This window comes from Cydia amplana, chromosome 6 (assembly GCF_948474715.1).
Source record: "Cydia amplana chromosome 6, ilCydAmpl1.1, whole genome shotgun sequence".
Taxonomy (NCBI): Eukaryota; Metazoa; Arthropoda; class Insecta; order Lepidoptera; family Tortricidae; genus Cydia; species Cydia amplana.
The window spans coordinates 12,212,116-12,237,131 of record NC_086074.1 but is presented as its reverse complement, the minus strand read 5'-3'; the positions used below and the strand labels follow the sequence as shown (position 1 = coordinate 12,237,131).

Sequence of the window (25,016 nt, the reverse complement as noted above, 5' to 3'; positions counted from 1 at the left end):
TTTTTTTGAATAAGTATATATTAATTTTAGCGGACTTTAATAATTTACCAGTTAAATTAGATGTAAATACCGTTTTAGTTAATCGTTAATATGATATATTAAGTAGCAGTAAAACACTTTATTGTACAAAAAGACACATAAAACATGAAAAAACACACATCCTTCGTATATGGTAGAATATATTTTTCACACTTATAAGTACAAACCAAAACCGATACGCGATTGGGATACGCTCTCTTTATATGGGATACAAAAAAAAATTCTCCTGGGTCACCAAGACTAATCGACATATTAAAATAATTCAGTTCGTTTTTAAGTTCTAGTCAGATTGACTTTTTGGTTATTTGAGATAAATTACAATAACGCTTAGATTTGAAAAACATGATTTTCTATTTTGTTGCGATCGACCCGGGTAATAAAAATACGGCGAATTTGAACTTTTGTTTGTTGTCGTTGTAAAATGTATTAAAAAATAATGTACCCCTGACAATTGAAATTCAAAATTATCCAGAAAAAGCGGCCAAGTGCGAGTCGGACTCGCCCATGAAGGGTTCCGTATTTAGGGGATTTATGACGTATTAAAAAAAACTACTTACTAGATCTTGTTCAAACCAATTTTCGGTGGAAGTTTGCATGGTAATGTACATCATAAATTTTTTTTTAGTTTTATCATTCTCTTATTTTAGAAGTTACAGGGGGGGGGGACACACATTTTACCACTTCGGAAGTGTGTCTCGCGCAAACTATTCAGTTTAGAAAAAAATGATGTTAGAAACCTCAATATCATTTTTGAAGACCTATCCATAGATACCCCACACGTATGGGTTTGATGAAAAAAAAATTTTTGAGTTTCAGTTCTAAGTAAGGGGAACCCCCAAAAAAATTTTTTTTTTCTATTTTTGTGTGAAAATCTTAATGCGGTTCACAGAATACATCTACTTACCAAGTTTGAACAGTATAGTTCTTATAGTTTCGGAAAAAAGTGGCTGTGACATACGGACGGACAGACGGACAGACAGACAGACAGACATGACTAATCTATAAGGGTTCCGTTTTTTGCCATTTGGCTACGGAACCCTAAAAATGAGTGTTTCAAAAAGGCACCCTGTATTCATTACATACCTAAATAATCTCTTATTCAATAAAACATAAACTAAACACTGTGATTTATTTCAAATAAATGCAAATCGATCGGATAAAAGATATTAATACCTACCTATACAACAATGAATACGAGTACAGTCAGCTGCAATAATATGTTACACACCGAAGGCCGTTTTGCGGTAGATCATGTTAGATCTTATTTGTAGAGCCATAAGAGCGAGCGTGTCACATATTTTTGCGGCCGTCGAAGAGTAACATATTATTGCAGGTGACTGTACCTATGAAAAATTCGAGGGTTAAAAAGCATTTCAACCAAAGTATTTATAATAATAACGACTATGGACGCCTGCAACCCCAGGGATATTGTAACCCCATAACAATAAGGTTGAAATTTGCATTTAGTGACCGCAAAGTCAGGTGAGCGTAATCAAGTAAATCTGTTTTCATCATATTTTATCAAAAATAATCTCTTTTCTGTTCTTGTGCTATTTTCTTATTATCAATACTCTTAACTTATATGCTATATACGCTGCTGCTTCTATGCTGTTAACATCTTCCAAAACAACAATAAATATTCAGATTTATTAATTAATTATTTTATTGTTTGCTATTATGAACAAGTAACAACGCCATCTGTTTAAATTTTTTCCGAATTTAAGTTTCTGGCCGACCGCAGCGACCGCGTATAATGGTAGTTAACTTCTGTAACGTTAGATGGTGCTAAAGGTTCACACAAACTTCACGTGCGGCGCGAAGCGTTTCCATGTGTGCGTGTTAGCGGGGAGGGAAGAACTAGCGGGCGTGGTTTACGAAGCGCCAGACGCGGCTGCAGTAGGCCCTTAAGGTCATAGGGAATACATTCTACAAGGGCAGGTTTTTTAGACGTTAATATTTTGTTAGCTGACAGTTGACACTGTATTTAGCGTCTCGCCTGTCGCTACAATGTCATGTGCATCGGTTTTCGGAATGAATATCTTGATTGAAGATTACAATTGTTTACTAATGATAATGGCATGAGGGTAGATTAAAATTTAAGATAAGACTATCTAGAAGGAAATATGACGTTTGCATTACAAGATTGTGCTGTTTGATGTGGAAAATGACAGTGTTACGCGAGACTGATTTATCGCTGGCGGCCACACGACCGGGCGGACACCGGACACGACATAGTATATCCGTGCCATGTACGTACATAAACACGGTGAGAGTGACACAACAGCAACACGGTTATATCAAGCGAATTAAACTGTTACAAGATAACGATAAATACGGTTATCAATACATCTGAACGTTCGTCAATAATTATACTCGTAGCTGCAATATTTTCCAGATTTATGTTCAAACGTTATGGCTCTAGCGAGCCAAATGCGACTGTCTTGTTCATTTTCAGGGTGAAAGAATATTATTTACTATAGGGACTAACCTCGGGAAACCATTAATTCATATTTACTACCCTCGCATTTATGAAACATAAATGCGGGTTTACGAGAAGGTGGAAAGGCTGCAGTATTCCAGCATCGTTCAGTTTATGGGTCACCTTAAATAGAGGTTTAATTATTGGTATACCTACAGAAAGATTTACAGCAGCGTTTAATTAAAGCCAGGTCAAGTGCGAACCGGCCACAAACAACGGTTTTTCTTTTTGAGAGGAATTTTAATGTATTAAGTATTGTTTTCGGTCATTTGCTGGCATTTGACTCCTTTAGTCCATATATCTAAACCTAAAATTTAAAATCCAAACTTAATAATTTCAAACATATAAAACTGTTTTATTAACTTTATTATAACGAAAAGTCGTAACAAACCGGATGCAGCAGTAACTGATTTGATCCATAAAATCAGTAAATTTTCCGGACTAAACAACAGTAAGTAGAAAATTATTTATACGCGTAAACGTAACAACTGTTGATTATTCGTGTCAGGATAGTTAGTAAGTTAAAGCGACTGCAACGGAAAACTCAATTGAGATCCAACTGGCCCGCAGCTGATACTAGATATCTGTTAAGTTGCGGGAAAAGTTAACCATACCTACTGAAATAAATAAGTTGACGATCTCGGCAACAACTGAACGCAGATAGTCTTTCTCATGAATATTTACTATTGTCCATAATTTTTATTTTTATATTAAGTTAATTTCACTATTATATAGGTCATACTTGGACGAGATGAAAATCTTTACATAGTAGATATTATGCTGCATTAAATATGCCTTTTTTTAGTTACACTGAGGAAAAACGTAATGTTGTTTTTTTATTTCTATCGAGAAAATTTAAAGCATTCGTGTTTCTGCGTGTGACAAACTCTTGTCATATATTCAAGAAAAATATATCTCCAAATCACATTAGTTGGCGTGTTCAAAGATTTTATTATTTTTTGATGCAGGGCTTTAAATTCTTCCAAATTTAAATACTTATACAAAAAGGGTCTAATTAAAAATAGGAAAATTTTGTTTGGTGGGTCCACAGATATAGGAAGGAAGTATTATATGCTCTGAGGGTGGGCCTATATGAGGATAAAGGGATAATCAATGAATCAGTCAGGGGAATTTTAGTAATAAGGTTCCTGTTCGTTTCCTTGCGCAACTCTAAAAAGAGAACAATGAGCTTTAATTAACATTATACATTTAGCCAGCTTCCAGAAGACCGCGAAGTGATTAAATACCTGAGGGTTAAAGTCGCCGAGAGCTGACCTTCTGTATTCATTATGTGTGTTTCATAATCATGATTATGTATAATAGGTATACCAGATTTAAAGCTAATTAAACCGAAATAATTTTTTTTTATCATATCTTTAGAATTGATGATATTAATTAATGATAATATTGCTATGGAAGACAGATTGCAAACAACTTTGGTGAATTAACTGAAATGATGATACTGTCATGTATGGTGCGTTGTAACTCTTGTAAGCATGTATTATTAAATGTAAAGATATTTTTGTAACTTTTAATTGAAAAGATATCTTTAACCTCGACTGTACATGTTATGATACCGAGTTACGTAATACCTAATTTTAATTAATACATTTAATACCTAATTATTCATAAAAATTATAATTAATGGAAATTTAAAGTGTAAACGTTATGACTTATAGCTACTTTACGATACGTGGCTCCACGCCTCCTCAATTAAGTATTACATAGACATGCCTGAATCTAAAAATGGTTTCAAACTGCTGTTAGACGACAGAATATTCCTAATTCTGAATATCAGTATAGGTACTTTAGCGACAAAATCATATAAGTATGTATAATGTACGCAAAAGCGCTACGCAGCGCAGCTTCGATGTTAGAAACGCTGTGATTAGGCGCTCGTTGCACCGGCGGAGAATAAACTAATTAGCTCGTTAGCCCGCGTTGTCTGCAGCCCGATGTGTACGTACATGGCGTAACTTAATAAAAGCTTGCACTTTAACGGCTAACATGCACAATGTTGACGACAGTAAACGATTAAACTAAATGCACGCTGATACACTCACTTTAGTTACACACACACACACACACACACACACACACACACACACACACACACACACACATTCGTTATAGGTTGTGTGGAAGAGCAAAGAAAATTAATATATTAATAGAATAGAGAATTATGCATGCAATTATACCTTTTGCATTGAACAATTAAATATCCATTTCTAATCCTAACACGTAAAAACTTTTGAATAATTGATTTATTGTTTTGTCTGTTAATCCTGAAACTCTACCGGTAATACATGCAAAAATAAGGATAACGGCGCCGGGGATAATCTTAACTTCCATACGAGGTATATTTAATTACATTCAGTAGCTGTTCAGACGTTGGTTGTGGCAAATTTTATTGATGGCTCTTAAGCACTCTCGAGATTTATTCTGGATCCTTTATCGTCCTAATACGGCATTGACAGGCGCATCGTAACCGTATTACGACTTCCAGTATAGCACATTGATATTTTATACGAGCTACGATATTAACTCAGTTAATATAGTAGGTATTAGATGCACACAATATTCTTATGAAGCGTAGGATTTAACTAGATAACTACCTGATAACACATGTTGTAATGCTGATGCTAGCGAGATTCTATTAGAGAATAAATCCGTGTAAATCCCTTAAATTGAAAAAGGATTGTAAACTTTTAATGGAATTTAGTGCTACGAAGTAAGTAGTTAACAGTAGGTAGATCTAGTTAGTATCAACTGGTATATGAAAGTAAATGAATAATATTCGGTATAACGAAGTTAAAGGCAATGTTCTAAGGCAGCGGTCGGCAACCCGCGGCCCGCGGGCCGCATGCGGCCCGTGAACCTGTTACTTGCGGCCCGCGAGGCTCCCTGGCTATTTTGTGTGTAATATTGACTGACAACACACAACTAACAATGTCTGACAAAGTCATAAAATTAACAAAGTGCGGCCCGCGTCACCTACGTTAGCTACTATGTGGCCCTTGGCTGCTAAAAGGTTGCCGACCGCTGTTCTAAGAGATTACGTAGTAATGGCAACCGCTGCAGCCTGCAAGTGATGACGATCCCTCGTTCCACATTCAGCTTAATTTCGCGGATATCCTACCCCTTACCCACGTTATTCTGATGACCCCAATCTTGAGCGAAGTTACTTACACAGTCTGTGATAAGATTATCCTAATGAGACAAACGTTTATTTCATATTTCACTATTCCTTGTGACTTAATCCTTCAAGTTTAACTTTAGAAAATATGCTGGAAGACTTAACATTCAAAGTTTGATTAAGTTTCACTAGTTCTCGAACTCACTGCGCACGGGGATTGGTCCAACTGCAGCTAAGAGCTATGACGCCAGTATTAAGAGCATCACTTTAAATTATTCCTCCTAAATACTTAACTTACCGTGTTCAAAGGAACAAACGAGCTTGCATTTAAAGTCCCTCGGGACTTGCTACTTTTGTAAAGTTATCAAACATCACAAATTGATTGAAATTGATACGGTACCATCGCCCATTTATTTTATCTTATCTTATGATTTTCGGGGGCCCTTGCGGATACTCCGACTTTTTGCTCCAACCGGAGTCTACACCTTGCATAAAGAACTTTGAGTGCTTTAGACCCTTGACTGTCTACCTTGATTTTGACCTTGACTTGTGCTTTAGACTGTTGAGAATAATATATTAACGTGACTAAAATCAAATTTCAATGACATAAAATAAACGTATTGAATAAAGAAACAGGTAAAAATAATCTAGGCGTAGGAAATTTCCAACCCGCACTAAATTTACGTGGGTGGGGGCGACATTTTATTCGGAAAGCGTGGGCTTACGGTGATGTTTGTAAGCTCGATTATTATCTACTATTACGTTGATAAACTTATGTATGCTTAAGTTTGTTCCTCTTGTTGTAAGTTCGTATCGTTGTATAGTCAATTATTGTTCAATTGTATCTAAATAAAGTCACCAGTTTTATGAAATAACTTAAACCCTTCATAGTAAGCCCTTTATAAGTGAGAACCTGTAATGGGCTCTGTAAATCTATTTTGCTGTTAGACTGTTTATAGCTGTTGGTTTTCCATGTATGTAATCATAAAATAAAAAAATAAGTACCTACCTAAGGTAAACGTACTGGTGCCAGGCCAGCAGTCCCACCCAGTACTTACATGTCATCTTGAAACTTAAGTTATTATCTATACAGGTGACAGCAGGGTGCCATCTATTGGGCATTAGCATGTCAAGCACTAGTACGTTTACCTTATATTGCTTTATCACTTTAGTCTTAACAAAATTTTTTTTATTAAATTTCAGTGGATTAAAAATCATAAAACCTCTTAGACAACATTTCTGAAATAAAACTTCAATAAAATAGTAAATAAACTGTCTTTAAAAATGTGTGTGTGTGACATGTGACAAACTATTAGCGGAAGTTCATAATTAAAATGTGGTCAAGTGCGACTTCATGGCATTTGTAGTGCATGTTTCCGTGAGCTTAATGAACTTTGTTTTTTAAGCGCAATATTGTTTCTTTACTTTATTATGAAGTACTACTACTAAGAACTTTACTAAGAAATTTCGTGATAAGGTGGCCGCCAACATTTTATAAGGTACATCGTGATATGCCTGAACAAATCTTAGGCATATCCTGAAATGGCGGCGTTTCATAATATGTCTGGTAGGTATGTAGTAAGGAATATCGACGAATGCGTTTTTGCCATCGATCTGCATGGGCAAATGTTAGGCATAGCATGAAATTGCGGCGTTTTAGGATACGCCTAAGAATTTCATGAACTGGCGGATTTTACGATCGGCGCCGACATACATTGAAACAGTTTTTATTGTTTATGAAACACAACCTACATGCATTTTTAATAAGGGTACAGTACATTATTTACAAACACAAGATATCTTTCATATCTTATATCTTGAAATGACCTGTTTCGCTTTTATTTTAAAAGGAATTAATGGGGCTTGCAGTAAGTAGATACTTATCTAATGTCTAATAGGAGTCCATATATTGTATATTCGTCGAGACCTTCTCTCTCATTCGCTCATTCTCCATCCCCACTATGTATTAAATTACTTCTATAAAGTAGGTACCATATTCGGAAGTAGGTACTCGTACTCTTCGTATTTTTTCATCTTCCTAGCGTTGTCCCGGCATTTTTGCCACGGCTCGTGGGAGCCTGGGGTCCGCTTGGCAATTAATCCCAGTAATTGGCGTGGGCACTAGTTTTTACGAAAGCGACTGCCATCTAACCTTCCAACCCAGAGGGTAAACTAGGCCCGTATTGGGATTAGTCCGGTTTCCTCACGATGTTTTCCTTCACCGAAAAGCGACTGGTAAATATCAAATGATATTTCGTACATGAAAATCGTCCGCAAAACAGCTTCACGTTATAAAACAATAATTTCAATTTCCGAACTGTCGTCGCGAGCGACCCGCATCTAGCCCGTCAGCGCGCGCGTGGCGAGATTGGTCAGAGCAGCTGACGTAGGGTAAAGGCACCAGTAGTCAGCCTTATAACGACTTTTTTAAGTTTGAACGTTCGGCATTTCTACAGGATTAGTCGGATAATTAAACAAATGACATGGTTAGATCAATTGTTTATCATAGTTTTAAAACACAATATTTTAAAAAATTACAATCCTCTTTATAATATCTCTAATTAAGATTAAACAAAAAGTGGCACTTTTCTCCAGTAGTCAGCCTCCAAAATCCAGTAAGCAGCCTCTGTGTACCCAGTACTCAGCCTATATAAACATTCATAATAATTAGATTAAAATCACTAATATTTATATCAAAATCAACGATATTATAATATTTATTTATTCTTTATAATTTTTGTTATCGTTATTGTAGTTAGTTGTAGTTTTTAATTTAAGTTTATAATTTTTTGCATATATCAAAATCAACGATGTTAAAATAAGATCTATTTTTTATTTATAATTTTAGTTATTGTAGTTAGTTGTAGTTTTTAATTTTAGTTTATAATTTTTTGCATATATGTATTACTTACCTACTTGTTTACTTATTTAATAAAAAAAAATCTTCTAGGTACATACAATTCTTATGACACGAAATTTGTTGGCCATAGGTACTTAATTAACTAACACTATTCTTGCAAAGTAAGAATCGCAATATTTATTTTCTAATAATTAATCCGTCAAAAATTATAACGAGGTAAATCAGATAATATATAATTATGTTCCTAGTATGTATTCGGTAAACAATAATTAATCGAGTCTATGCAGATCTAATTATCATTAATAAACAAAGTCATACACCGACCAGGAAAAAACAAGATGATAGTTATGTATAGTTAACGTCAAAAATATGTATACACTTTTGAACCTTATTTCAATGAGATAGGGTTTTAAAATGTGGACATATTTTTGGCGGCGACGTACCAAGCAAGGTCAATGGCCGAGTACTGGATCCGCGAAACCCAGTGCTCAGCCGCATTAAAACGTTATTTCAAATGCGGCTGACTACTGGGTTTTACTTTAAATTGACTAGGGCATGCCTAACTAAATTTGAAAATGTAAATTTAACGGTCCTAACGGTCGCATTGGCTCGAAAATAATAAAATAAACGAATATCCCAAAGGTCAGCCGTGGGGGGCTGGGCACTGGAATCTTTGGAAAAAAGTGTTATCCAGTGGCCAGCCCCCTCAATTTATAAGTGAAATATTGATATTTTCATTCAAATATAATGCAATTTAATAGATAAACTAATAAATAAACCAATCATTAACAAAAACAATAACTTTTAACATTAAAACATAGTTTTTCTTGCCTGATAAGAGAACACCACGTGCAGTAAAAAATATGGCGGATATGACACTATTGCACTCGTCGACAAACAGCACCTGTATGAACGAGTATATTTCTTCCCCCCGTTCCCTCACCGCACCTGTCGTGTGACGTATTAACCAATAAGGAATCAAAGCTCCTATTTGAGTACTCGCGATTTGTTTAAACGAATATACCAGATATTTATGACCAATAAACGACTCAAAAGGCTGACTACTGGTACCTGGCTGGTCACTGGTGCTGTTACCCTAGTGCCAATCATGTAAAATATCGTTGTTTTTAATACAATTACTTTAATTTGAATGTTTTTTTTTTCGACTTAAGTCCCAAAATCCCGAAAAATTTACATTTTTCCCGATAATAGCGCCTTTCGATCTGGCAACCCTAGGTAAGACTGATAAAACTGGTAGTTTTCAAGACCGTTGTACCTTCCTTCATCTTCATAATCTGGATTCACCATAGTAATAATGATAATTAATAATGGAAATTAATAAATAATAACATAATTACTAGAGACAAAATCGGCTCCCACTGCATTTCTCCTATTAAAGTATATTCACAATAGGATTGTTTGTTGCAGGTGGTTGACCGAGTGCGCAAGCGCACGGCGCGGGGGGATGCCGGTGCGCAAGGGGCTGCTGGCGCCCCAAAACACCTTCCTCGACACCATCGCCACGCGCTTCGATGGCACACGTAAGTTACCTTCGAAAGAAAAACTTGGCACCTTTTCGAGCCGAATTTGCAGACCCAGGGGCCGGATTCGCCCCGCGGCCGAACGGGGGCCCACTGATTACCAGGCCGCTGGTCGATATCGGCCTGTCAGTTGTTCGGAGCTGTCAACTTTTTGTTCTAACTGACAGGCCGATATCGTCCGGCTGACTGTTAATCAGTGAGCCCCTTAAAATGTCGCTGCTTTTTCGATTAGCACACGGTAAGGTATAATAAATATACGTTTGCTCAAGTCCAGCGTATGATACGATGGGATGCTGGTTAAAGTGGTTAATTAATTTAAGGATAGTATATACTTTCATTCATTCAAATGCAGTCAACGATTAAAATATTACTTTATATGTTACTTTAACCTAGTGACCTTATATTGTATGTACTTATAGGTAATCTATACATACATATTATATCTATACGTTCATCAGTTAAAAATCTCGATAAATCGTCACGTATATAACTGTTGACTCCACGGTTGCGCGTAGTCCGTGTTTGCAGAAATAGAAAACCCGTAAATGCACTAGAATTTTCTATTTTCTAAGCCCCGAGTTCAGCCACGGCTAGCGGTTGCCGGCACAATCTCGTAATGCCCCGGCGAGCAATAGCTGCGAGCTGCTAGGCTTATTTACAAGGCTAACTGTCGACGTCACAACAGGAAGACCAGTTTAAAGGATGACTCACACTAGACCGGGCCGGGGCCGGGCCGGAGCTTCCGGCGCTTCATTTTCTATGGAAAGCACAACGTGATCACCGATCAGCCGTCATAGAAAATGACGTGTCGGAAGCCTCGGCCCGGGCCGGGCCCGGTCTAGCGGATCTGACAAGCAATTTAGATTAACTTAAGGAAGATTTTCACGTCTCAAACGATTTCATTACTGGTTCCTCTATGACTACATTTATTAGTACCCATCAGACTCATCAGCAAATATATACCGGTAGACAGTGTCACGCATTAGTAGTTTCACGCATCTTCCTTGATCTGTCACTACTTATATAATATCATTAAGGACATTCGAAAAAAAAAACAGGAAAATAAAAGTTGAAGACATGGAAAAGGAGATAATGTTATAATTCTGGTATTTCTGGACGAGCTCACAGTACCTTTAAACACCCATGTTTTGTGAATTACGTAACTGGGAGTATATCGCCGCGAAGTATCCAATTCAATGCACATGTTATATTCTTTCAATCTCCGTTCCGTAAACGTAAATAAAAATGAAGGGAAAGCGCCAGCGGAGATTCTCATACGAATTCACAGTCGACGTCAAAAATATGTTTACAATTTTACAACTTATTCCTTTGTAATAAGGCGAAAAATTTAAACATATCTTCGACGTCGACTGTACAGATGTGGGCGACAAACACAAAAACGGTTTTTGGAGGATTTCTGTCGGCAATATAATTTTGGTGTTCGTTTAATAATAAATGCAAATAGACACCACTTAGATATTTTAACTCTATGAGTGATAAGGTCAGTCGGGCCACGCGCGGCATTGGGGCAACTGCGTATACTTATATATGTTGGTATGAAGAGGGTGGATATGCAATCGACACTGGCTTGACACATCTAATTTGAATATAGAAGCTCAAGTTTGAACGATGTTTAAATCAAACTTGAGAATGTCAAATTACTCTATTTCCATCAGCCGTCATGAAATGTTGTGTTTGTAAATTAAATAATAAATAATGTATTGACAAGTATTCTTCATAATATATCTAATAAACCTCCAAAGACCTCCTGTAACCATTTCACAGGTTATGGGCCCAGCACGCTTCCACTTCCTCCTGTAACCATTTCACAACATATACACTCATAAATATATGTGCTTTCCTAGAAATTAACTGTAAAGAATAGTCATAGTAGAAGGCCCTCAATTCCCTTATTCACGATTGTATTTAGGGCAGACGCAGTTGACCATGGAGGCTCACTTGCTTCGTCTGACCTTATTTTGTAAATCACTTTGGAAAATAAAACCCTACCCCAACATGGAGACATGTTAGATTGGCAAATACTTCGTAAGAGATAGCTTGCTATTTGGTTTGTAACATCACATTACATAGTTCCATGATAGGTCAGAGGGTCTACCGCGAACCACGTTCGACGTGTTGCCTCCCTGTCACACTTACGTACGAATTTACAAGTGCAACAGAGAGGCAACACGTCGAACGTGGTTCGCGGTAGGCCCTCAGAGTCCTCATTTTGCTGACATAACAACGCCCGTAGGCGGTACATATTTGGGAAATATTAGAGCCAAACCAGCACGTATGTCACGTCACTTGAAATAAAACAGTTTGGCTTGCCGGGATTGTAATCTTGTTTAGAATAGGGCCGAAGTAGGTCGATATTTCTAGGGGACTCCTAAAACTGTTGGTTTATAACTTGGTGGTAAAGTGCTGCTGCAGTCGTTATCGGAATAAAAACCTTTAATAAATAATATAGTCATAAACAACCGGAATGGAAATATCTCTTGTGCTTGTTGAAGATAATTTAGTGGATAATATGAGGCTACGAATTAAAACGAATGTGCTACATTAATCCCAGGGATTTGTTCTTTGTATAATTGTTATTAAATCTAATGTAAGTTTTTTACTAAATACCTCGGTAAAAATAAGGTAAATAATACAATTGCATTTATTCTTTGTTCAACGATTTATTCTATACCAAATAAAACAGTACTTATCAATTACAACTATATTTTCATTTTATCAGAATATTTTTTGTATTATTCTAGAGTTCTAGTTCCGGATATAAATCATAAGCCATATTTAACATCGTATTTTTGAAGTGACAACTTCTTTAGCGGCGCTGTGCACTTTTTGAGGTGGGGAAAAAATGTTAAACTCGAGACAGCGTAAGGCGTAAGGCGTAACCCTCTCTTTCTACCGCGCGGCGAAAATGTATGCCTGAGCCTGCTGTTTCGTTTTTATTCACCAAAGAACTTTAGTCATAACGTATCATAATCAGGTCAATTATTTAAAACTGGACTTTTATATTAAGCAATAAAGCTCAATGTTCTAATCTTGTCCGGGCTGAAATACGAGGATCTCACAGTTACATTCTAACTTTATATCACTCCAATATAATTCAGTAAAGCTACACCTTGATGAAATCGCTAATAAAAGTGAACTCTAGTACTGGTGAATAAAACTCAAAATATCATGACCAAATATATTTAGATGCGAGGTCTGCAAGGTAACTTTACAATTTCTATTCGAATTTTAAACAATTAACGCTACAAATTTAAGCTCACTGGCCAGCAATTTCAAAGCTAAAGTTTTTCAATACAAAGGAGGATGGGTCAATTATTATACATAGTTAAGTGCTGCAGACATTTTGGACTAGTCATTGAGTTTTCACTTCTGTCGGCACACCCGGAGTGCAACCCGTTGCTTTTTTTTTGTAATGTATTTACTTGCTTTTGCAAATTTAAATCTGTAGATAACATTCTTCAACTAGCGACAAGTGACGAAGCATTCAACGAACGCGATATCTATCGAAAATATATCATACATCTAAATCGGTTAAGGCATTCTGAAGTTATCGTGGAATAAAGAAACTGACACATACAAACATGAACGCTGAAAACAATACACTCTTTTTTTTTTGGGCAGTCGTGTAAAAATACACCTATTTCAGAAATTGTAATTTTAATAATGTCGGGATACGCTCGCAATAAAGTACTCGAGATCGTCGCTCCGCGACTCGACGCGGCTGTGACCTACTGCTGCTTTAATTATTTCCTTTATCACGTCGATTCGTTTGCTTTTCTGCTTACTCGTACCCAAGACGACGAGCTTTGTTTACGTTGCCAGGGACAAAGGTAATTTAAACCAATTGTGACGCTTCCAAAAAACAACCGAGATCATTTTAATGTCGCTAATTACTTAGTATAAAAAGACACCCCAATCTTGTTTTATTTAATTCAATTTTGAGGGCTTCAATTTCATTACATTTTTTTATTTACTTATACCAAACAATTTTGGTTGTAGAAGAGGTGTAAACCTGTAAACCAAGAAAAAAAAAACAACGGTTTGCACTCAGGGAGTGCCGACAGAAGTGAAAACTCAATGACTAGTGCAAAATGTACTATGTATAATTGAGGTTAACGCCATCTAGCGTTAGCGTTAATTACTTGAAACCCCTAAGCACATCACTGTTAGTACTCGAGTTGTCTTGTTACCAGTTAGAGCGAAACTCACTAGATGGCATTTAAATCAATAAAGAAAAACTCAATGACATTAGGTACCTACATGTAACAGTTTTTCATGTAATGTCATTGAGTTTTTCTTTATTGATTTAAATGCCATCTAAATGAGTGGCCATTTAAATCTTACGCTCACGTGATCGTCTTACGCTGTCTCGAGTTTAAAAAAAATTCCCCACCTCAAAAAGTGCACAGCCCCGCTAAAGAAGTTTTCACTTCAAAATTTATATAGACAGAATCGTGCCCCTTTGTCACAATTTAAGGCCGAATATGGGCCGAATAGTAAACAGTCGATCTTTTTTAGGGTTCCGTACCCAAAGGGTTAAAACGGGACCCTATTACTAAGACTCTGCTGTCCGTCCGTCCGTCCGTCCGTCCGTCTGTCACCAGGCTGTATCTCACGAACCGTGATAACTAGACAGTTGAAATTTTCACAGATTATGTATTTCTGTTGCCGCTATAACAACAAATACTAAAAACAGAATAAAATAAAGATTTAAGTGGGGCTCCCATACAACAAACGTATTTTTTGACCGAAGTTAAGCAACGTCGGGTATATGAATTCCATCCATACGCAGACTAGGAATCCTCTAGACGGAGTTTAGAGCAATTATTTCATGAAACTGCTGCCAAAAATACGGGGGTGCGGGGGGACGAGGTGAGCAAATCCCGTGCCGTGATTGGTCCGTTCAAAGACACGGACCAATCACGGCACGGGATTGAGTCGAAGATGGAGTAAAACTACCGTATAAGTGGCAGAGGGGGTAGCGTTACTATGCTCAGTGTAGAGGATGTCTTGTCTGTGTCCATATATACGTATGAGCTGTGTAATTACGTGCATACGTACGTATGCGTTCTCTACATATTTGGCAAACGTCGATTCTAACGTTTGCTCTCTGCCGTAACTTCTCGGATAACAGTAGCTGACTTTGATAAATGGATGCAAGCGTCCATAGCTGAAACGAACATAGTTGATGTCCAGTAATATTGTGAAAGTGTGACTCTAAAAGATAGAGATTGAAAGCATTCAAAATCTAACGCGATAGGATATAAATGGAAGCTCATTTTCTTTCTTTTTCTATCATGCTAACTTTAGTTTAAAATTGTTGAAAATTTCCGCGAAAATACGGTTCTGCATCTTCTTTTAACAAACATAAAGGAACGAGATATGTACAATACAAAATATTTGATCAAATGCATAGTTATTACTGTTATTAGGTACAGCAAATAAAAGTTACGCGTATAATGTGAATACAATTTTGCAGCTCCATGTATGATCGCTTTAGTATATCAAGTCATACCACACTGAAAAATAACTAGCTCTTACGTGCCTTGTTAGCGAACAGAATCACAGTTATTATAGAACAGGTGCTTTTGAATACAACTTTTAATAGAGAACAGTAGCCATCCCGCAATTTCAGATAACTCCACGGCTAAATTAGCTCCGTTGTTGCATGCTCCCTCCGGATTTTTCATAAATTGGCATTGTCACGTATGACAATGGGCTTTGTTTAGTATTCTTTTGGTTTTTTTGAACGTAGTAGGTACCTAAATACCTATATACAGATTAAAACATTCTTCTGTAGCCAGATGCCTCAATGTTATGTTGTGTCATGTGTGACATCACGAGAGTTAAATTATTGTATTTTTATCACTAGGTATAAAGTACACTAACAAAGTCAATTCTCAAAAACTCTGAAATTAGTTTTCTTCTCTTTTAATATAATACCTTTTAACAAAGTTTTAAGTTCCTAGAATTAAATAAAATTTGAACCCCTTTTTAACCATTTTAGGGGATGAATTATTAAAAACGCTGAAATCACTTTTCTTGTTTTCAAATAATTTGCCTTTATACAAAGATTCAAGTCCCGCACTCATAAAAATATGTAATCTCCATACAAACTTTCAACCCTTTTTTCACCACCTTGGGGGATGAATTTTTAAAAACGCTGAAATTAGTTTTCTTTTCTTTTAATGAAATAACTTTTTACGAAGTAAGAAATTCCTAACTTAAAAGACAATTTGAACCCTATACAAACTTTCAACCCCTTTTCAACCCTTTAAAGGGATGAATTGTTAAAACGCTGAAATAACTTTTTTGTATTCTAATAATATGCCCTTAAACAAAGATTCAAATCCCACACTCATAAAAATATTTGGTCTTAATACAAACTTTCAACCCCTTTTTCACCACCTTGGGGGATGAATTTTCAAAAACGCTGAATTTACTTTTCTTATATTCGAATAATATGCCTTTATGCAAAGATTCAAGTCCCACACTCAAAAAAATGTTTGATCTCCATGCAAACTTTCAACTCCTATTTGACCCTTTTAAGGGATGAATTTTTAATAACGCTGAAATTACTTTTCCTGTATTCTTATAATATGCCCTTATACAAAGATTCAAGTCCCGCACTCAAAAAAATATTTGATGTTCATACAAACTTTCAACCCCTTTTTCACAACCTTGGGGGATGAATTTTCAAAAACGCTGAAATTAGTTTTCTTCCATTTTAATATAATACCTTTTTACAAAGTTTCAAGTTCCTAGCTTGAAATAAAATATGCACCCCAAGACGAATTTTCATCCCCTTTTTAACCCCCTTAGGGATAGAATTTCCAAAAACGTCGCAATAAGTTTTTTTTGAAATCGGCTATTATGCCTTTTTTAGAAATTTCAAAGCATTTGTAATGGATTCAAACTTTCAACCCCTTTTTAACCCTGTTAGGGGATGAAAATTTAAAAACGCTGAAATTACTTTTCCTGTATTCTAATAATATTTCCATACACAAAGTTTCAAGTCTCGCACTCAAAAAAATGTTTGTTCTCCATACAAACTTTCAACCCCTTTTTCACCACCTTAGGGGATGAAGTTTCGAAAACGCTGAAATCAGTTTTCTTGTTTTTTAATATTATACCTTTTGACAAAGTTTCAAATTCCTAGCTTAAAATAAAACTTGCACCCCATACAACCTTTCATCCCCTTTTTAACCCCCTTAGGGGTTGAATTTTTCAAAATCGCTTCTTATCTCTTGTACACTTTATAAATGCAACCTGGTGTGCAAATTTCAACTTTCTATCTTTTGTAGTTTCGGCTCTGCGTTGATGAATCAGTCAGTCAGTCAGTCAGGACACTTGCATTTATATATATAGATAACGTTTAGAAGTATTATAACTGCATGTTAAACAAATATGCCGTACCATTTGAAAGCTTACTCAATTGTGTACCTTGCACGTATACAATAGACTCAACACATACACTAATTTTGTGTGGTAATGTGTGGTTATATTATTTGTATAGTTTCAATATGTACGTAGATCCCACACAATGCCCCTATCCTACCTAATCAAACATGTTGACTTTAGTTGAATCGCCAGTCGGATATGGTAGACCTCTCCTTACGTATTTTATACACATAATATGTAATTTACATAATACTCGTACATCATCGGTAGGTATGTAAAATCTAAACACTAAAAGTTAACCCTTAATCAAACGGAACACTTTTTTTCAGATTTTTGAATGGTTTTTAGGTAATTTGGGTGCGTAGATTACGAAAAAATATATTTAAAAAATTTCAGTGGGGGGAAAGGGGGGTTTTGCGGTGGGAAATAATTTCCCGTTATCCGTTATGGAATAGCAAAATTTTGAATAATTGGGAAATAGTTTCCCATTGTCCGATACGGTTACGAACTTTTTACTAGTTAGTAGCTCCCCCCCGGCTTTGCTTGGAATTCAAGTATGATTTTTTAACGTTATCTTCAAAAATCAAAGAAATAAATAAAAGAAAAAAGAAGACTCAGATATTTTTGTGTAACAGGCAAACGGGCATATATTTTTATATATGGAAACAAATTAAAATTTAGGTATAGAACAAACACTGGGAAATAATTTCTCACTTGATAAAACCTACCAATTTTTTTGTAAATCGTAAGTTCAGGGACAAACAATGGGAAATAATTTCCCACTTACTAAAACCTTAAAATCTTGGCTAATTCATATCGTTATCACAATATTTTCAAGCAAAACACAGGAAAAATAAGTCTAGTTTATGATAGTAATTCAGTGTATGCACTTACCAGATTTTGTGTTACGCACTTAAGTTAAAAACACCTAAAAAATGTTGTTATTGCAAAAAAAATCACGACAACTGACATTGATTTTGACATATGGTCAGGTCACAAATGACGGCCATTAGAAAAGTGTTGCCATTTTTCAAATTCAAAATGTTACTTAGATTTTAAATCTGTATGGTTGGTATCGCTGAGTGCTGCCATTAAAAAGATAAAAAATATTTCGTAAATTAGAACGAAGTGGGAAATAATTTCCCGTTATTTGATTAAGGGTTAATATTGTTTTTCAGGTTTATTTTCTTTCTTTAGATTAAAGTACCTAATATAACAGTTAAATTCAAGTACTAGAATACATAATTAAACAGGTTTTTGTTGATTCAAACTTTATTTGTTTTTGTTACGACTACAATCACATTTTGTACTTAAGTAACGTCTTGCTAGCCTGCTTCAACAACCGCCTTGTTAGCGTCTTTGTTCCATAATGAATTGGCTTTATCCGCGATTAACTTTTGAAGCTAAACCTATGCATTTTCAGATAAATGTAAACTGATTTATGATAAAATAACGAACAAAGGTTTTTCATTACTCGATGAACGCAGATTAATTGACAAAAAAAAATGCTAAGCTTTTCGGTATTGAGCGCATTTTCTCATCTTGTATAAATAAATATCTACATTTTTTCACATAACATAGCCCATCTGGATTTTTTTGTTGGTGGAAATGTTAGTTATTAAAATGAATCATGTTAGTTCAACTGTCCATTTTTGCAAATACGACAGTTTACGCACGCTCAGTATCATAATATGTCATTCATGTCTCAAAAGTATTAAAATCTCATAGCTAAACAGAAAGAGTTTTATATGTCTCTATATGTAGTTAGCCTGCGACAAATACTTTTGAACGCAAACTGTCGAGATAGGTATTTGAAAAAGTATTCTAGGGTTGCAGATACTTCCGAACCCGGACCGTTCTAGCGTGAGCCATCCCACCTATATACTAAATTGCTAACGAGATTTGTTGAACTAGGACAGATCATGCGCAACGTTTGCAATTTCTGAGATTAATTTATTCTTCTTAATTTAACTTTGCATCTTAGATAAGGTTCTAATGACGCGCATGATCTTATTGAAGTTTGATTGCACATTATATCGAACGAATTGGCGCCGGCGTCATTAACTCGCTCGTTATTTCGGGCCGCGTTTTCCCATTGCTTGCGCGAACGCATACGAGACGTAATTTCATGTAAACCAGTGTAAAGTGACCTTAACATCTATGGAACTATAGATACTCATGAAGCTCATAAGGGTGCGTTCGATCGACTTGGGTTTGCAATTGGAACGCCACTGTGCCAGGGTCGGTCGGCGCAATGACCGATTACGTCAGCAAAATTAGCCACAGATTCGCCAATATGCACAATATTGCAGCATGGACATATATGTAAACAGACAGACATGGCAGCAGAATTGGAATAACACATAACGTGTCAGTTTCAGCGAATTAAGTGGTGATAGAAATAACATATGAGCGTATTCTATTCGGATCTAGAGAAATAAATGAATAAAATAAACACAGAACACGTTTAGATTATTTGTCACACTCGTAGATATCACATAAAGCCAATTGTTAAATAACAAGTGTTAAAAACATGAATTTATTTGTAGCCACACTAGCTCGTAAAGGTATACTTTATGTTCTTTAAAAACTGATGAGAAAGTTACATTTTATCTTCAAGGGTGGCAAAGTAATTTAATGCCAAATTTGAGTTGTTCTTTGTTCATACTTACATACATGTGGCTGCGGAAATTGACGTTTAAGTGATGAGCATACGTTTTTTTGGATTTGATTTGTAATGTTTACAGTCGCGTTGATGGGGTAATAAAAAGATGTTTAACTCGGTAGCAAAGTTTGTTTAACCCTGCATGCAGAGATGCGATTTATTTGAAATACTTCTATTTAAAATGCAAATACAAAATGCAAAATACCTATTTTGTATTTTGCATTTAAATGCCTTTTAGTAAAAAACATTTTGTATTTTATTTGAAATACTTTTCGAGATGTATTTTGCATTTTTAATACTCATTTCAAAATGCAAAATACTTTGTGATTAAGTTTAGCCAACATTACCAGTCAAACAAAATGAAAAGAACGAATGACGCTTGTATTGCTGAATTTGACCGATAGAGGCGTCTGCTAGCCATGCGCGCCCTTTTTTTTTCTTTGGTCAGAGAGCGCGCCTTATAGCCGTTTAGACTCGCGGCTCGGCTCGCGGCGCGTCTCGTGGCTCGCCTCGACACACTCGCATTCGGCTTGTCATTCGGTTATAAACCTTATGCCGTGCCGTTAGTGTTTAAATTATATTAGCTCGACGAGCTTGCGAGCCACGAGAGTCTAAACCGGCTATTATGTCTGACTAGTGTCAATGTGAAACGAAAATGACGAACATTATCTATTCTATGGCTATTCTCATGATAAATACCTAAAATAAATAAAAATATCTGAGATTTGGTCAAAAGGTATTTTATTTTGAAAAAGTATTTTGAAAATACCTATTTTGCATTTAGCATTTGAAATACAAAACGCAAAACTATTTGGTATTTTGCATTTGAAATAGTAAATCTAAAAAGTATTTTGCATTTTGTATTTAAATGCTTTTTTAAAACCATTTTGTACATCTCTGCCTGCATGGTGCCTTAAAAGTCTCGTGATGCTCAAGATTCCACTTTCCGAACCACGAGCGTGGCGAGAGTTTTGGGATCTTTCGCTTATTAACTTTACTTAAGTAAAATATCTTCTGTATATTGTGAATGGGTTGCGTATGATTGATCTACGTAAATATAATGTCTGTGTGTTGCAGTCATGACCGCACTAAAGTTATTTCCAACTAGCGTGTGCCCGCGACGTTGTCGATATTTATATCGTTATTAAATTCCTCTTCCGTTCGGCTTTATGTTGAATCGGTAGCCGAAATTTTATGGCACATAATGTTCACCGAAATTAACTTCGATTCATTTCAACACGCAACTTATTATTACGAGGAAAATTTCGCTCGGTTTGATAATCTCCCGGTCATATTATACGGCTTGTAAAATATAGCGGCGACACCAGCGAACTTTCAGAGGTGTCCAGTTTTGCAATATAGTCCTATTTACACGGCCTAGACATACGACTAAATTCGAAGAAAGAACCGAGGAAACATACAGGATGGCCCAAAAATACGTTAAAACAAATACCGTTAAAAGTTAAAAATCATTTTTAACTGAAACAAAACACACTACTTTCAAAATATTCTCCTTTGGATTTGGTACACAAACGCAAACTGTTAAAATTTAAAACAATATGCACATAAAAAAATGGGTAAGGTAGTTAGCCCTATTTTCCATTAATGCAACTTTTTTCCTTAACCGGCTTTTCTGTCCTAAATGTTCACTAGTTGTAAACCCGGCCAACTTAACTATTTGAAATAGCATAAACTATTTTCTGTTGAACATTTTATGAATATGAATATCAAAATTATTTCAGTTAAATACAAAAGTATAAATTTGTTTGAATGACAATAGTTTATAGTTTCTTTAGTATTTAACTTCTTGGCTTATCGTGCCATATAGAATTTGGCCTATTTTTACATTTATTTTATGGTTAGATTTACTTACAATAAACACAGTTGACATACTGATCTGCGCCGCGTTTATTATTTCTTTCTTTCCGTCGTCCTCTTTTAAAAACTTGCAACTTTTCAAACTCGTTTATTTTTGTCAACAAATTGTGTTTCTTTTAGCTTGCAAATCATTCCTTAGCCCCTGCTAAGGACCGATAAGTCGGATTTGGACGGATCGCGAACGACAAAATGACATGCGGGTAGAAATAGGTCGTCTGTTCATATTATTAAATATATATAGCTAACCTAAGCACATCTCGCAATATTGAAATTTCGTTTATGTTTCGGGTTGTAACTAAATATAGAAGTTCGATTCCGGGAAAACCCATTAAGACTTCCGTATAACATTTTGCGCACCAATTGGCGTCAATAAAAATTACATAAAATATGTTATACCGCGGAGTTACTCGGATAAATATGAGAACGATGTTGATCGAACCAATTAAAAATACTTCCTTGGGTATTGTTATTGTATATAAATGTCATTGAAAAATATACCGAAATTATATGACAAATATTCGGCCATGTGTCATATTACCATTATTTTCACTACTTAATCACATTTTTCCAGTTTCTAATATGTATTTGTTTTTAAGATTTCATGTCATACATATTTTTTTATATATATAAACACACCAAGTTTATTCTCTCTAGATTTAATAGTTATTATTAATATATATGTCGGGGACGGATGGTCCCGATGGCGGTGGGCGCGTGGGGGTAGTACCTAGATGTATTACTTCACAGCCAAAATAGTAGGTATGCTACCTACGCATGAAATAAACATTCGGACTCATTAACCATACTAGTGCCTACTATTATTTGAGTACTAAATAATAAAAATAACTAAACGATCTTACGATGGAATCGGAATTCAATAAAAATAAAAAGATCACATGAAATCGTTCAAATCTTTATTTAAGTCAAACTAAACCGGTTCCAACCCTACACCTCTGACCCGAGAAGATTTAACCCGGCAACAAACTCGGCGGGACACATCTTTTCAAAACAACACATAGTTTCTTTATTTTACAAAAGTAAGCTTCTAATGGCACATAAGAAATCAAAATAACACTTGGAATAAAACACTTAGCTAAACGGTTAAACAACGTGAGAATCTATAAGCTTTCAGAATAATCCTTCAGGTGTAAGCCTTCAGGAACGTAGCGAATTAGGCACGAGCTTGGCTAACGTCCGATCTCTAGCGCGGTCCGATCAAGAAGACTGAAGCCAGTTCCAGCGGCGGAGCCAACGGCTCCCGCCTCCAATTCAAGTTGGTAAACCTGCCTGACCAGTCTACCAACATAACGACAAAAATGCCTGCTCGTGCCTACGTTCACTCAAGATACTCCTCTTGACGTTCCAAAGCCTTCTACCTGTCATTTTAGTTCATCAATACGCCAATAGATGGTGGCGTTATTCACTACGCAACTTCATTATTTCGTTACAAGCAAATAATACATAGTCAAACATTGCTAATCGACTTTTACAGGCGTCTAACTATGAACTGTAATGCTGCAATACGTCTTTCTGGTGTCTCGCTCCGACATATATGTTAATAAATCTTGTCAGTAAAAAAACGCGAGTTTCAAATTTTCTATGGGACGATATCCCTTCGTGCCTACATTTTTCAAATTTGTCGCCTTTTTCTACTGACGAGATCTGCTTGACCAGCTATAAATAGGTACATATATCAAATAAAAGTAGTATAGTTAATACTATTAACTTAATACGGGACAACTTGAAGAAATTGCCTATGTAAGTAGTATACTGTATGCATGTCATTTTATTGCGCATAAACAGGTTTGCATAAAACAGACAAAACAAACAGTTTTTGACTGAAGGACAAACAAATGCACAGAGAGATAGACAGCTAAGGCTTAGCTGTAGGTGATTGCATCACTTGACAAATTTAAATTTTCAGGAAAACGTAAGACGTACCAAACCATTTTTGTGTGGATACAAATACGAGTATATAGGTACTATGAGTAATGTAATGTGATGTAAGTATTTTATTTTGTACAGAATATACCCATGAATTACTCGTCCTCCTTATAAGAGTAGCGTGTAAAACATAATAACTTCCCTTTATAGCTTTTAATGAAAGTGCCGAACCATATTGCTATTGAAATAGTGTAAAAGGTTCTATTTTTAGTAGCCTGCATGAAATGAAAAGAATCGCGTAAGACTGCGCTACATCTCAAAGTGCCTGAAGGAACGAAAACACAAGGTACTTGACGACCGGTTGAGACGAGGCCACGTATTCTCGTCATTTTCCATGTCAAACACTTGGATTAACCAGTGAAACTGTAAGCTTTAAATCCGTAGTAAATATTATTAACAGAAGAGCGAACTTATTCTGGTGGTAAGGAGTGTATGACTCGCGTGTGCTTTTCAAACGATAGAAATAGTTCCTGAGAATGGGGGAAGCTACGTAATAAAAGCCATTTAGCTCACTTGGTACCTGTATTTAGTGCATACTTGTCCCTAGTATCTTAAAATAGACTTGATTGGATCTTATAATGTCTTAATAGACGTCAGCACTTATGCAACATAAAAGCGGAACTTCTACAAGAAGAAGCTCGCATCCGCATCCGTTACCGCGGAACTTCCGCATTATTTTCAACATCCGCATCTGCATCCGCATCCTCATAAAATCGATGCGGAGTTAATGCGGATGCGGATGTGGAACAGGTCGGTACAGGAACATCTAAGCATCGGCGTAAGTGCTAGACTCCTAGGTAATTTAGTCATTAGCCAAAAAAACCTATTAGAAATGAGCAGTCAAGCGTGAGTGGGACTTAATGTAATGGAACGCGAGTCCGACTCGCACTTGGCCGGTTTTTTGAAGTAAAAATTACTAAAATGTAATATTTGACGTTTTTTATGTATTTATCTTGACATCCGCATCCGCGGATGTGAGCCTTTAAAAATCCGCATCCGCTTCCGCGTATGTCAAAAAATCGGCATCCGCAACATCCCTGGTTCGGATGTCT

General features: G+C 36.0%; 1 protein-coding gene across 3 annotated transcripts in view; it reads left to right on the top strand.

Annotated features, from left to right (window-relative positions):
* Positions 1-25,016, top strand: part of LOC134648931 (potassium voltage-gated channel subfamily H member 8) — a 122,914-nt gene that overhangs the window by 77,301 nt on the left and 20,597 nt on the right. Inside the window, exons 1-2 of one of the 3 annotated variants that reach the window (XM_063503557.1) lie at positions 2,116-2,288; positions 9,943-10,055. In XM_063503557.1, the coding sequence (XP_063359627.1) occupies positions 2,287-2,288; positions 9,943-10,055 (115 nt within the window). In that variant the 5' untranslated portion in view covers positions 2,116-2,286. Of the gene's footprint in view, positions 1-2,115; positions 2,289-9,942; positions 10,056-25,016 lie in introns of those variants that run through there. The other 2 variants (XM_063503558.1, XM_063503556.1) reach the window with 2 other exon arrangements.